Source organism: Egretta garzetta, unplaced genomic scaffold, assembly GCF_000687185.1.
Source record: "Egretta garzetta isolate BGI_Z169 unplaced genomic scaffold, ASM68718v1 scaffold369, whole genome shotgun sequence".
Taxonomy (NCBI): Eukaryota; Metazoa; Chordata; class Aves; order Pelecaniformes; family Ardeidae; genus Egretta; species Egretta garzetta.
In genome coordinates this window covers 2,238,944-2,254,944 of record NW_009260837.1, presented here as the reverse complement: position 1 = coordinate 2,254,944, position 16,001 = coordinate 2,238,944, and the positions used below count along the sequence as shown (strand labels likewise).

General features: G+C 41.5%; 1 protein-coding gene across 1 annotated transcript in view; it reads left to right on the top strand.

Moving 5' to 3' along the window:
- Window positions 1–16,001, top strand: part of NRP1 (neuropilin 1) — an 82,983-nt gene that overhangs the window by 59,068 nt on the left and 7,914 nt on the right. The window contains exons 9-12 of the mRNA XM_035902433.1: window positions 2,668–2,812; window positions 5,752–5,856; window positions 8,839–8,898; window positions 12,704–12,721. Of these exons, the coding sequence (XP_035758326.1) occupies window positions 2,668–2,812; window positions 5,752–5,856; window positions 8,839–8,898; window positions 12,704–12,721 (328 nt within the window). The remainder of the gene's footprint in view (window positions 1–2,667; window positions 2,813–5,751; window positions 5,857–8,838; window positions 8,899–12,703; window positions 12,722–16,001) is intronic.

Genomic DNA, 16,001 nt, shown 5'->3' with positions numbered 1-16,001 from the left:
AGGAATGTGGATTAGAAACAGCCCTGTTATACGAAATGAAACACATCGTTTCACTTGGTTAAAGTCTTGACTTTCAATAAACAAACAACTGCATTTTAGGAAAAGAAAGAACAATGACAAGCTAAACATAACAGCAGAATATGTCCAAAGGATGAAACATCACCTTGTTTCTCAACATGATCTTGTCATCCATGCCTGCAGCTCCTTTCACTAAGACTACCATAACTCTTTCCTCTGTGGCTGACCCAATTTCTGCTATTTTTGAATGCGCAGAAAGTTTCCCCCTTTAGCCTAGCTCAAGCACTCAAAGGAGTGAACATCACTCAAATCCTCAACCAACCACGCAGAACCCCATCTTCATTTCAAGATACAATTTGTATTTCTTCTCCATAGTCTTACTCAAGCTTACTCCATAATGTCACCTTTATCTTTAATTCTTCTTTCCTCCTTCCACTTACCTACTAATGACTTTTGGGGGGATTTTTGTACCTCCTCTCATCATTTCTGGTACAAGAAACTTCTGACTATCCGGACGTTTGGAATAACCTTTTTAAATTTTTCTGCCATGTTTATTTTGATTTTAAAAGGTATTAGGAAGATTTTCTTTTCCTCTCACGAGTTTAGCTTCTCTTTGGTTTAGCTGTTATTTATTATAACTTATCTTTGTAATGAAGCAAAGCAGTTTGTGTCATAACCACAAAGTGAAGTTTTACTGCGTGCTCCTCTCTCCTCCCCCACAAAGAATATCAGTACGTGTTTTAAATGAACAGTCAAAATTGAATCACAGGCAGCTCTGCACTACAAAGGACAATGATTCAATATAATTATGATTCAATATAATTCTAGATGCCTATTGAATTCTAATGTCTATGTGTCAGTACTCCAGTACTGATGTCTTTTATAAAGCAGTTTTCATTATTATATGTTGCTATTAAGACTACTATTAAAAAGGAAGCAAGGATTCCTCAGGTACATGTGTCTGTCTACTTTTTACACATAAAATGGCATTTGTTCTTTCTTATATGGCACATAGCTTTTCTGATCATTTGCACTGTATTGCTACTCAAATATAATAATATGTAATTGCATGTTAATTAGATCTGACAGGCTATCTACATGTGAATTCTTAACAACTGTCTTCCAAACACTGGCAGAACACCAGGTCAACCAGTGCCCCTTGAAGCCACCTTGGAGATAGGGTTTCCCCTAGGAAATAGGAGCAGAAGCATTAAAGTTGAAATTACTTTTTTAATTTAGTTGATCATAGTCTCCCATCATTATTGGGTTTTGCAACTGGCACTCTAACCAATGGTCAGAAGGGGTTGTGGACCATTGGTTTATAACACAGAGGTGTAGAGCATAAACAAGCAAGGCTCTTAGGTCTGCAATGAAAATAAAAGCAACAATCAGTCTTACCTATGCTGGTTTTGTGCTTTGGGAAGTACAGTCAGCTTTTCCCGTGACCTCTGTTTTATTTGACCCCAGATAAATAGGAGGAGTTCATTGCAGGCTGGGTTTTGTTCTCATCCAAAATGAAGGACATCTGGAGGTTTCTTCCTGAAGAAGGCTTCAGGCTTCGCAGCTATGAGTTGGAAGTATCTTATAAATAGCACTTCTAATCCCAAATTTGAGCTCCAGTTCAAATAAGATGCTTTCTAATGTTTTGCCATTTAACTAATTCATAGAAAAGTTGTTGAAAGTACTTTACTTTTACTTCATTGTTATATACATTTTCATATTTTGTACGTTAGAGTATTTTCTACATGATATTCTGAAGTAATTTTTTACCATAAAGTAGGGTAAAAATGGCTCCTTTTGCCTATCTTGGGTTATAAACCCTTCCTGGCAAGGACTGCTTCTTTGTACAGTTAATTTGTTCTAAGGACCAATCATCTCCATGGAGGCACCCAAGGTGTTGCTATAAGTACAAATTATATCTTGTTCTATATGCAGTAAATCGCTGACAAGAGAAGCTGAAGGTATCAAACAAATGCCATTGAGAGCTGCATTATGGCTGAAGAACCCAGAGAAGAGATTTTTGTCTGAAATGTACATTTGCTGACCTGCCTTGCCCGTTAGATTATATTGCAGTTTTGTCAGGAAGCAGCTTTCTTCTTTCTTTCTTTTTATTCTTATTCAATAGCAGGCTCACTGGAAGAACTCTTGCAGTTACTGTTCCTGGAGTTTAATTTATGCCTTTTGAAACAACTACAACTTGTGAAACTCTGTCACTGGGGGAAATCAGATTGAAATTTTCTCTTGAATAGTTGGATTATTATTGTAACCACTTAAAAGGTGACAGGATCTTCACCTCAGCCATTTTTTTTCCCTGAGAAGTGTTGAAAATGTCACCCAGTTAAACCCCAGATCAGAGCGTCATTTAAAAACATGTCTCATTAAACACTCAGCTTTTGTTATGACGCTGATGGATTGGTTGCTACTGAGGTTATGAAAAATGAAATGCATTACTTTTCTGAGGAGCTTTAACTATGTATTTTCCATTCTTATTTAGGACAGGAATGCCTGACACTTATTAAGTGGTTAGAATCTGGCCTACTGCTCACCTAATTCAAAGACTGAAGGGAATTCAAAGAGTGAAGGGGAAAAGATGAGTGTTGAAAATAGCTTTTCTTTTTTTCAACAAGTAGCATTTGTCATGCTTTGCAGACTTTTGAAGGCAACACCAACTATGACACACCTGAGCTGCGGACTTTTGAACCTGTATCGACGAGATTTATCCGTGTCTACCCTGAGAGAGCCACACATGGAGGACTGGGGCTGCGAATGGAGCTGCTGGGCTGTGAACTTGAAGGTAATTGCTCCGCTAGAGATGAATGCACTTTATTATTTTCATAAATACATTCTGTACTTGGACTACTGCTGAACACTGCTGTGTCTGTACAGGCAGCACATCGGACTCTCGCTTCCGTGACTGCCATTAGTGCTGTTTCTTGGTCTAATCAGTTCCTTCTCTGTAGACATTTGAATATGCCCAAGGCACAAATATTATTCTTTCTCCCATTCCTTTGTTGAATCACGGTGATATTCTCCACATGGTTTTCTGTTCCCTTAAGCATCCTTATGATTATACTTTCAAGAAGCATATTAGGAGAGAATAAAGACAGGAACTTATATTTTATGTTACCATGATACAGCCCTGGAAGAGATGTTTTCTGAGAATGCAGAAGGAGCTTTGCGCTGAATATAGCAGTTATGTCCCTTGCTCCTTCAAAGGACGTGAAAGTCACACCAGACACTATGGTGGGCAATGATTACTTGGCTGGACAAGTTCTGTGCTGTTCCTTTTGTGGGGCAGAAGGTTCCTCTTTGTTCCTTACCAAGCTTTAATTTTGGAAGAGTACATAGGAGATGAAAGACCAGGAAAAGCAAAGTTTAGACATTTATCCTTGGACTGTGACATGAAGTCAAGCTTTGATACTTGTCATATAAACAATAATTATTTAACTTCATAGATAACTACAGATAACACTACGTGAATTTCACAGTTTTATCTGATGGATGATGGTATAGTGACGTGGCTTATAAACCATGCAGCTTAACAATACACAGAATAACAAACCGTGTTATTCAGGGTTTCTGATGATACCTCATCTAGAAGTAGCTGAACAGGCTCCCAAGATGAATGGAACCGACTGCTCTGCCTCCATTTCTTTCTCACCATTTCTCCCCCAAGGCGGAAGAGTGGGAGGCATTTGCTGTGAGAACTGATGAGTTCTGTGTTGTTTTTAAGTGAAGGCCAGATTGAATAAGTGTGCTTTTTACTTGGCCCGGAAAGTGGGGAGGTTGGAAATACTTCTTAGTTCCTGAAGGAAGTCCTCATTTCCTGTGGGAGTACTTAGTTCCTGCAGACTATTGTGCTACTTGCTCAGAAAAAAGAAAACCCAGCACCTGCCTCATGTAAACTCACCACCTGTGTGCAAAGTCCTTTGGCCACAGGGCTACTGTAGCCACCTAGACATTAAGAAGCGAGTCCGTGGACCACCTTACAGGAGCACATTGCTCAGTGAGATGGAGGAGCCAAAAAGGAGACTCACCAGGCAAAATGTCTTTGCTTTTAGGCAAACTGCAGCAGCAAGTACAATTTTTCCCTGGGAAACATCTACTTGCATTCGTCTTTCTGCTATGATGTACTTTTGAAGGGTGCTCACCTGTAGGTCACCCATGGACAGGTGAGGTCAATTCCCATTTACCCATGAGAGAAGCATTATAAGAAAACTTTGTTGTATAGCTGTATCTCAAGGAGGGAGTTGAATGAAGAGAAGTCACTTGAGATTTACTGAGAAGGAAAGGAGTTGAGATGAGAAAAGAATATGGAGGTAGGCACAGACAGGAGTAGAAATCAGCTCTCCAGCAGTAATGAGCAAGGGGAAGCTTTGTGTGCTCAAGGCATCCCAAGGGGCCTTATATGAAATGATGGCAGAGATGTAGGCAAGCTTGAGGCTATACAGGGGCATGAAGATCAAGATAAGAAACTTAACTCAATGTAGAAAGCTATAGGGAGCTCCCAGAAGGGTTTTTAAAGAGATGTGGGGAACAGATGCTCTGCATAATTCATAATAGGTACAGAACTGTTTCTTTAACTAGGGCTAGATTTTACCTGTAATGCATAGGTCAGGGTCCTAAAGAGCCATGTTTCATCCCAGAATATAGCTACTTCAGAAACTACCCTCCCTCCTGACATTTTCAGGCCGAGAAGTCAGTGCATAAGATCTTATGTGGCCAGCAGGCTGTGGAGGCAGTAGAAGCACAAAGAAGAATCCCAGAAAGGGGTGCATTGTTGTATAGCTTATAATGAGGGTAAAATATTGTTAATGAAAATAACAGTAGGTGAGAACAGACAAAAGCCTGGATCACATTCCCAGTCTGGTTATCTTAAGCCAGGGAACTATACTTGCAGCATAAAACATAAACCTAAACATGACACCAAGTATCTGCATTCTGATTTTCCAGATGTGTTATGTTTTGCAGATACTGGGGTATAGGTATATTTTCTGGCATCTTGCACAAATCTTGAGCTTTTAACTGTAATAACAAAGGTGAAACTTTTACTGGCTATGCAGCAGCTACCGGAAAGTCATTGCTGATGAGAAGCAAGCAGGTGGCCGGGAGCGGGGACTGACATCACTGGGGTCGTATTTATAACCTCAACAGAAACAAAAGAAACTCCTTCCAGATCCCCTCACTGAGCCCAGAATGATTCTACATCACTCTGCCTTCCTGCCACTGTTACCAGGCCTCTGCTCAGACGTTTCCTCTCTTACATGTGCTCTGCGGAGAGGTTTCTTCAGCAGTGTGGTAGGTGCTGGAGAATCACCACCCCAAGCATGCACCCCTCCAGCTCCTCCATACAGGCCCACTCACAGCCACTTTGGCCTGCAGTTAAATGATGGGTTTTCTACCCCCCAAGCCTCTCATTCTGCCTATTCAGGCTTTCACTCTTTGTTGGTAGGAACAGCAAACATTCATCAGCCCATGAACAGGCAGTCCGGGGCTTTGCCGCCCGGCTCTGCTCAGCCCTTGAGCTCAGGCACAGCAGAGTGCCTTGGCGCGAGGAGGCAGAACAGATACGTCCCATTGCAAAGAAATACTAACTAACCTGCAAAGTAGAGTTGCTTCTTTCCTCAGATACAACACGTGAAGACAGCATATGGTGCTCATCAAAATGTTACTGCCAATTGCATGCTGATTCTCCAGCACATGTTTTAACTGAATGACTGGATTTTGTTTCAGCTCCTACTGCTGTCCCTACCGTTTCCGAAGGCAAACCAGTGGATGAGTGTGATGATGACCAGGCAAACTGTCACAGTGGCACAGGTGATGACTACCAACTGACAGGTGCAGAAACCATCCTCATTCCATTGCAGCTTCATTGTAGCTCATATCCATCACCAGTTACTAGCTAAACGTTTGCACTGATTTAATCACTCAACATAAATGGACATTGGTATGCAGTTCGTATTGTCAGTGCTGTCAAAACATAGGCATCTGCCTTTTACATATGACAATACTTTTGATTGTTTTCTCAGCTATGTAATTTTTGAAGCAAATAATAGTCACTAGCTGGAAGAGAGGGCATTTTTTTTTTGAGCAGGAATTGTGTCTAATCAAATGTCCTAATCAAACTTTCGCTTATTAAGAAAAAAGCTGGACAAACCTTTTGAGGTTTATTGTCTGAGATTGAAGAACTCCAAATGAAATATTGTTTAGGTTCAAGGAACGTATATGTTTCCATACCTAAAATTTAGTATAGGACTCCTATCTCAATCCTAAGCCTTTCCCAGACAGAAACAAAGCAGATTTGTTTCATCAAAGCATGCTCACACATATACTGCCAGAAATATTTCCATGAGCTTCCCCACCAACACTACGTTACAGCCACAGAGGGGCTGATGTTCTTCAAGCTGCCATCACTAGCAGAAAAATAGGAGGGAGAGACATAACATAGTCCCCATCTGGAATGGAGGAAGCTTGCTAGTTTTCATATTCTCCCGCTTTTGCACAGAACCACTGTCCTTCTGAGAGCGCTGACACTACGGTTTTGATCTCTTCTTGGAGGTCACTTGCTCCACAAAGCTCTGGGCCAGTTTGATGAGATCTTCCTGTAGCAGATCTATAAGTCTACAGTAATTGAGCTTATTTTTGGACACAGCGACACAAGTTATTTCATCACTGCTCCCCGGTGTGCTTATCTAATAAATGTTTATTGCTTCTTATATCCATGATATAAAATAGCATTAAAATCTGGCAATAGCTGTCCAAGAGGACATTGGGAGACCTTAGGTAAGAGATTGGCTTTTTGGAAGCAGCCAAGTAGAACATCCGACAGCAGATACAAATGAAAGTGCAGTCTCAGCATCAAAACCTTTCTGAGCTTTGCCAATGTCTCCTGTAAATGCATGTTGCAAACCATAAATTGAAAAACAATCCTTGAGTGGAAAAGACACTGCACGGTCACTGTCACTGCTTTTCAAATCAGCGTCCCAGGCGAATCGTATTCTTTTTGAAAACAGCCATGCAGGGAGTCTGATAAAATAGCCTGTATTGTGTTAAGGTAGCTCAGAAAGCTTTCAGTGTTGCTAAACATTGTAATTTATTTATTTTTCTGAAAGGAAAGAGACAGGTCAGGAAATTCTGGGGCTTCCTGTGAAGCTCTACACCGAGGGCTGGCTTGCAAAGCCCCATAGGTAGAGGCACATTTCACATAGATGGAGGCTGTGTGAGGGGAAGGAGACAGATCTATGCAAGCACCACCCCTGTTCCCCCATAGCCTGCACTTCAGGGAGCTCAGGACTGCATCCCACATGCACCTTAGGGAAAGCTTACTGAGCAGAAGAAAATTCTGGCAAATTTTGCAGGTTGTGCTTAGGGAGCAGTTTATAATCTCTAAGACAAGGGAACACCTGCCAGCCTTCCTGGGCACCAGCTCTTTTGGGGAACTGAACCTATCTCAGTACTAAAATTGAAAATTACTACTTCGGCCTTCTACAAAACTGCAGACACTTTAGTATAATTTATTACTATACCACCTAGAAACCCTGAGCAGTGCGTGCCCAGTTGTGCTGGACACTGTTGAAACACTGCATTGTACGTATGATGTTACGTACAACGCTAAAATGCACGGAAGCGATTTTACCAAGAATTTCTTTGTAAACCTTCTTTTCTTCCTCCAAAACACATTGAAGGCAAGTGTGTAAATCTCGTGGCCCGTTAAGGGTGGCAGGGCAGCGCAGAGGGGATGCCACCCTCCTTTACCCACTCCCAACATGAGTGTGGCACCCTCATTCTCATGGGTACGACAGTTAGAGTCACTTCCCTGATAGCACTTGCACATATGTGAGTATCACAGTGAAGCTTCCTTTGCAATTAACTGTAATTGTGCTGTAGGCCAGATTCCTTCCTGCTCTATTTGGACCCCATACAGAGCTACTCTATTTGCGTGGCTTATAGCATTTCCCATCAGATCGTTCTCACAAACATAAAGCTGATATAGCTTGGGCATTCATTCTCATTGGAAGTCATCATAGTCATCCTTTCTATAGTGCTTTAAAGCACTTGCTTGCTGGAGAAAAGAAAAGCCATTGACTGGTAATCAGCATCCCACTGTGCATTTATAATTGTGCTAATTTACTTTTTGTTTCCTTTATCAATACAAGGCTTGCTTTAAAAAGTCAAGTATTTTTAAAATATCAGTTAGTGAGCTTAGGAGAGGGCCATGACCCCACTCACCTCTTATTCCTCTGCTTGAAGAAGATGACAAAGGGGAAGCCCTTAATTCCTCCTGCTCTTTGAGATAGAAGTGAAACCTGCCTTAGTCTATAGCCTGAAGTCGGGCAATTCCCGTGCACCTCTCTCGTGAGCTGATCTCATAACGCAGCTATGAAACAACTCCCAGCATGGCAGGGGCGGGAGGAACCTCACATCCCTAATATGAGAAACAACGTGCCGTGGGTGAACGCACAAACTGGTGATGGTTAGGAGATGCTAGAGAGATCAGTCACTGACTTCCCCTGTGGTTTGGAGCAAATCACTGTCTATAAAATGAGGATGGCCGCAGGGACGTGGCGAGGATTGATTAGTTGGTGTTTGCAAGGACTCCAAAGATATGCAGCTTTATATAATTATGAGTTCTTGTTTTCTTTTTTGATAAAGGAAACCAGATCTTTAATGTCATATTTTCATGCTTAAGCTCACATACTCAGTTACCTACATGTCTAATAAAGATGGTAATACTTCAGATTTATATATAGGCTATTCCTAATGACTGCTGTGTCCTTTGTTGTGTCCCATGCATCATGATATGCATAATTTCTTTTCCAGGTGGTACTACAGTGCTGAATACAGAAAAGCCAACAGTAATAGACAATACATTACAACCAGGTAAAAAAAAGATTTTTCTTATTGAAAACATAATAAATTCCATACCCAAATTTCATGCCAGAGACAAAATAATGAATTGCAGCACTTCCTGACTTCCTATTCCCTAAAAGTCTCTGAAGTAAAGAAGCATCTGGTCTCTCAGCTCTGTATAGTAAATATTTTATTCCTTTCATCCACATGTAGACACAGCAGAGAACAAGATTTTCTTCTGCATCAGCAAATGCCAAATGCTGACAAAATTAAGCTAAGTTAATCACACAGTGCACTCTGTTTAAATGTGGCATGTCAGTGACACAAAGTGTGTTTGCAAACTCCGGGAAAACAAAAACAGAGCCACACAGGCTCACTCACTATTTATATCCCTGGTTTTACAAAACTCAGACAAGTAAAGTTTGCCAGTTTTCTCCACCAGGGAGCTGGCAGTTTTACAATATTGTTTTCTAGCAAGTTTTCTCAAAATGGGGTTATATAAACTGCTACCATGAACTTGAAAGGGGAAAAACAAGTTGTCACTGGCAGCAGGTCCTTCTTACTTAATCAATAAAATAACTAGCAGCTTTTAAAATCCTTAGTTTGCTGCTTCCACAGCTTTCATACCATTTTTTAATATCCTGTACAATTTACTGGGAGTGGAGGAGAGGATAGATTTGGGCAGAAAACCCAAACTCCAAAAACCATGAGCACCAGCTTAAAATGCTTTGCATTAGTAACTGTGGAGCGGTAAAGAGGTCAGTTTTCGGTTACTCCCATTTCCTCCATTACAGTACAGTCAGGCACAGTCTTGCAAATGATTTATTAACAGGGTGGGTGTTCATCACTGTTTCCTCAACCATGTGACACAATCCGCTTTTGCTTCAAGTAAAAAAAGGGACTCATAATGCAGAAGTTTCCTAAAGGACACTGATGGTGTCCACCTGATTAAGAGCTAGAGCTGACTTATCTCAGACGTTGTTCCCACTCTCAGCCTCTCTGTTCTGATATTGCAGAGGCAAATGCTTTTACTCCCCTCAAAACTTGTTCCCAGGGTCATCCAGTTGGCTTAGTCAGCAGATGCTATTTCTAGCTCTGCCCTGCTTTACGAGCAGAAGGAGATTGTGGAGTAGCGGTGCAATGGGCAGCATGATGGCAGGCTGGCCCGCCTTGGCGGGCACCTCCTCACACTGCCCCTCCACAGCCAGCATCGCCGAAGGGCTTGGAGGGCTGCTGGTCATCCCCAGTTCGGAAAGGGCTGGGGGATGCAAAGGAAGAAAGGAGGCTGCGCAGTGGTTTTAGAGCAAAACATTTTCATTTTTATGTCCGAAATGATCTTTTAGCTTTCTATTTTGCTGAAATGAAGGCAGTTTTAGTTTTTTTAACTATCTTCTTGCATTTAAACAAATCGCGAATTCATAAAGCGCCTCTGTGCAATGCAGTTTTCCTCCCTCCTCCCCAGTGCCAGTTGCATTTGCAGGTTATGTTTAATCCCTCTGGCTTGGGTGGGACTCTCCAATAATAGATTGACTGTTTCTGCCAGAGATTAAGATATCCTCATTTTCTCCCCTTACTTCCCTCCTGCACCACCTTCACTTACTCCATGATGAGCCAAGTTTTTTTTGTCTTAAAGGAGTTTCTGAGGTTCCCTTCAGAGCGTGCCAATGTTACTTCCCTGCATTGTGCTGGTAGGAACTGTTTCCTTCCGGGGAATAAGGGACAACTTCACATCCCAAACTCCAGGCTCCCACATGGCAGCACATTACAAAGATCATAGATAGAGATCAGTCAGATGCTAATAAATAAGAATAAGGTTTCCAGAATCTCCAGTTTAAGACATAAAGGTTTCCAGCTGGTTCATAATCCTTCACTGAAAACCAGCCAGAAAGCTCCCCAAAGGGGGCAGACAGAAATGCCCCTCAGTGTGGGGAAACCCCTCCTGGCATGAAGGTGGTGTAAGCGTTTCCTTCTGCTGAAGGGGCACGGGTGGACCCAGCTGGCACGATGAAGCACATCAGAGCACAAGGCCATGCAGCAGGGAGCGAGAGTCTGCTTCAGCCATGAAAAATGTGGTTTAAACTGGCCTGGAAGCTACAGAGCTGCTCAGGGCCCCCCCCCAGCCCTCAGCTGGCTGAGGATCAGTGCACTCCAGCTCTTTTAACTATTCGCATGCTGAACAAGGTATGCATTTAACACACCAAGGAATGAGCCTTCAGCTTCAGCCTTAATTCCCTCTAAGGGACAGTTTACCATAAGATGCTAATGTACCTTGAGGTAAATGGTGAACTCCAAGCCAAAGGGCTATTCCAGATCAGTTGCAGGGTGCAGGCACCAGCGGGTAACCCTGCATGAGCTACACCCTGCCCATGCTGGCCGCAGCAGCTTGTGCCATGGTGATTCAGGACAGAGATTTAGCAGCCCTCTCAGGAGCAGCACCTGCTGTGGCACAGGTACCTCTGCAAAAGGTGCTAACGCCATGTTTTGCTGTCCTCCTGCCTGCATTCAAGCCTGCAAACACCCCTAATCTTGTTATCCTCGACTAACATGCTTGTGTGTCAAAGCCTGATATTATCCTATTCCAACCAGCTTTCATACACTAAGGGAACAGTTAAGAGCAAATAGCTGGAAAGCCTCCATGTATAAACAAGCTTTCCATCAAGGAGACTTTTACAGTTAATTTCAAGGGGACTGAGTTGTAAGAAAATAAAAAAGAATCATGATTTTAAACTGCTAAAAGTGTTTAAAGGTTTGGATTTTTTTTAAGAGAGTATCTACTTTCCTTCTCAGACTTAAAAAGACTCCTTTAACAAATCTGTCTGTCAAGGTAAATACCTTTCAGACCTCAGTCCTAAGACTCATCAACATCTAGTCTTTTTGAACACATCTTTTTCAGTTCCAAAGGACTATTTGAAATGCTTGACTCTTAGCTATTTACATACAGAGCAAGCTGTTCATTTACATTATGTGCTCTCAGCGTGTAAGCGCAGTCCTTTGTAAAGCAGGCTGTTCAAGAAGTAAAGAATCTTGGTTTTCACACATGTAATAGCTATTTCAGAAAAATATAACTAAGAAATCCTGAGGTTAAAATCTATGCTAAGAAATCATTTAAAGGTAGAATAAGTCTAATTCCCATTTAGTGTAGGACAACTTTGCATCAATAAAGGGATATTAAAGCAGTTAAATTATCATTTACTATCATTTAAGGTAATGCTGTGCTGCCAGCATAAGTGATATAAAAAGGTGAAATGCAAATACAAATCAGACCTAGTATACTACTTTGAAGTGGTCCAAATTATGTTTGTAATTTGCCATTTTAATGTTGATTTACCCTTTGGCAAGAGCATCCTATAGAGAATTTTCATAGCATCTTTAATGCCACCATGCTCCTTCTTCCTTCTTGTTGGAGGAGTTATAAAAATATGTCAAAGTCTGTGTGCCACAAAAGATTAATGGACTTGCAAGAAACTCACTCAACTAGATTTTCAAATGACTTTCTTGTTCATGTGCAGTAATGGTTCCAGCTGTGAGCAAGATGTGGTGGAGAAGTACAGCTGTTGGTTATTTTTTGAGAGGATAAATCTGTTTTAATTCAGTATCACGTATCCTACGTTTTGAAAAAGGCATATGGGATTTCGTCACACCTCCCTCTCAGATTCTCATCTGAACTGCTGCTATTTGGCTACATAATAGCTGGTGTTCTTCATCCTCTCAATACACACAAACCCGGAGATCAATCACCTATTGGCAGGAGAATTTTCCTAGCAGGGGAATGGGCCAGCGCTGCAGAGGGAGCCCACCAAATGCTACTCATCCCTACTTTCCTTCCCTCCACCAGAGCTGCCAAGCTATAGTTCAAGGACAAAGAAGAGGACAGATTGCCTGTAGTTTACTGTGAGCTACTGTGTCAGCCCCCTGGGATCTTTAATAGAAGTGTTGAACTATTCTGTCTTTTGCTGGGGCAGATCCATTGGCCATGCAACTAATGAGCCTATCCTGATGCTACAAGTGTCTCTTATTAATTGGCTAGCAGGTCTATTTTTTCTTTTTATGGGTCCCTGGGAGAAGCATTGGAAGAGACATAAGAATAGACCATAGAGATGGCATGTTTAAGGAGCCCATAAAATAAGAGCACTCTAAAATGCCTTGCCTTTGACCTTCAATCCCATTGCTGTGATTGTCTAAGGAATATATTAACACAATCACTTTTAAGAAAACAGTAGGAACCTAGCAAGAAATCGCTAATGGAGAGCAGGTTACTGGTGAAATCCTGCTCAATTTCAAGGAGATTCTCATTGATTTCTGCATGGAAAAGAAGTTCATTTTTTATGCTACACCATGCTGTCTGTGAGACCAAGGAACACAGGCATGGCCAAAGCGTATCAGCCTTGGGCTCTTTGCCAATTTCCCGGACTATATATTTCAAATGAAAGTGTAAGAAATTCTTTATTAGATGGTGCTGTGAAATTTAGCTCCTCTTTGAAACTCTCCTTCTAATACCAATGTTCAGAGCTGGCTTCAGACCACAAAGTAAAAGACTTTTGTCACTCCCTGCACTTTAGAATTAACAATTAAATTCTGGATGTTTTCCTTATCCATTTCAGTGTCCAGTTCTCTTCGAATTGTGTTCAGCCCTAGCAGCATTTGAGGGAAGCAAGTATCACATCGTATGAGAATTTTTTTTCCTTTGATCCGCATTGAACTTCACTGGATATCTCACAGTTCTCAGGCTATGAAATCGAGAAAACAGAATATTGTAATCTCCCTTCTCTAGATTCTTCACCCATTTGCATACTTCTCCTGTGTCTTCTGCTATTTATTTTTATTCAGAGTTGAACAATACCAGTCTTTTCAATCTCTTTGTGCTATGTGCTCATTTATGCTGTGTGATATCTTCAGATTGATGTGATCTATCTACCACTGTTCTCCTTTCTTGCGGTTTGAATACCACACAGGCTATCACTAGCTTTGCATGATATAATCCTTTGGGATTAATAAGATTAATTTTGTTTTACACTTTCTAAGACCTTTTCTAAAGTTCTGTTTCATGGCTCTGATGTCAAAGCCATGCAATATAGCTCTCCCTAGGCCTCCTTGACAATGAAAGGCTATTTTTCACGAACTTAAAATCCTTTAATTCATTTCTATGTCACTCTGTTTCTTTAAAAACTTCCCTTGATTTTCAGATGTCCCCTTTTGGGCAAGATGTCTTTGATCATGGTCCCATTGTCTAGGAAAAAAACCCATATCCTGAAGAAAGAAACATAATGGATTGCCTTTTTGCACTCATCTGCACACAGGCTGAGTTCTGCTTCTTCAACATTTTGAGCCCAAAGAGAGATCACTCACCATGATCTGCCCCTTTCCTAGAAAGCGCTAGGGTCCTCCAGGAAACATGTTTTCTCCACATTGAATTCCTGTGCCAGACGTTATCTGTTTAATTCATTTGTTGCCAGCTAGGATGCCGTATTCGTGACAATGTGGAGTAGACCCCTCTGGAGGCCAGCAGGAGGGAGGGTGGCGGCGGGTGGGATGGGGCAGATGAAAGGCAGGAGCAAAGCATGAGGGCTCAGGGTAGGGAGATGCCACAGCACAGCCCAGGTACTGATGGGCACAGGAGAGGGGCAGGAGCTGCCATGTGCTCAGAACTCTCTGCTGACAGAAAGAAATTTTCCAGGGGCCAGAGGGGAGAGGGCACAGTGGCTGGAATGCAGGAATCCAGTGACTTGAGTTAAAACTGGGTCTGGGGGCAAGGCCCCGCCAGACAAGGACACAGCAGGCAAGGAGGGAATGATAGATGAACTCTTTTTCTATCCATTCTGTCTCAACCTACTCACCTGAGGCTTTCTCTGTGTTGATAAAATGATTGTTCTTGTCTACTTTTTATTAAAATCTGGGTTGTGAGTTCAAAAGTATTTCCAGTCTTCCCTGGGTAGCTGACTACATGGAGGAGGTTGTTGCCTCTTCAGACTGGAAGAGCTCCACCTCAAAGGTCTGGCCGATCACAGGTCCCAACACACTTCCCCTGTTTCTCCATACTTTCCCACAATAAACAAAACACATTCTACGGGATGCATTATCTTTCCTGGCTTTTTTTTATAATGGGCAAGAAAGCAAAAGAACACAATTCTTCCCCCAGAGCTGATATTGATGGGAGCACAGCTTTGTTCTTAGTTCATACTTGCACAAAGTATCTCATTAAAGTAAAGCTAAGTTATTCCTTTAATAACGCGTGAGTCATGCCTGAGAAAAGACTTCAGGATTTGGTCACATTGCTGTGGAAAGGGTATTGCTCTACTGGGAGTTGTCATTGCTCAAGGTAAAGGTTCATACCAATGGGGTAGGAACCAAAAGCCCAAAAGATTTCAAACTGCTTCTGAAAATAAGAAATGCAAGGGATTTATATGCTATCTCTGTATAATCTTTCCATTCAAATTCCAAGTTCTATTGAAGAAAATAAGCTACTATGTATTAAACCTTTGGGCAGAATTGAAGAGAAGCTGAAAACAAGATATGATCTCATCCTGCCCATAATACCAGACTTCCCTTGTTTTACGTGGAGCTTGTTTTGAAGCTTATTTTGAGTTCATTTGGCAATCAGCCACATTTGTCCCTTTTCCATCTCAATTTGTCCATTTCAATGCTGCCATCTTGTGGGCCTACTTAAGTGTCTGGAAGATGCTGAAATAAGTTCCTTACTGAAGCCACGCACTATACATTTCACCAGAAATCCTTTCCTGCCAAGGACATTCCATTAGTGTTTCTGCCCTTTCTTATTTCTGTCCAAATCTTACTGTGAGTTGTTACAAAATGTTGCACAATTACAGTACAAATAGATATTATCAACCAGCAAATATATCTGATAAGTAAGCCAGAGCTTTCTTTTTGAGTCATACATCTCATACTGTAACAGTACAGTTACCAGCTAACATGGGCAAATCAGAAGAATTAATCTAACCACAAAAAAGTCCTAAAATATGGGTCATAAAGAGACAAGAAACAACCACATCATTTACTAGAAATAGTCATTTTTCATCTGTTTCCCAGCAGGGCTTCTCAGAGTTTCAAGTAGGAACGGCTCTGTTAATGGTCACACGTATGCATTTGATTTTGAAGTACAAAATCTGAATTATGCA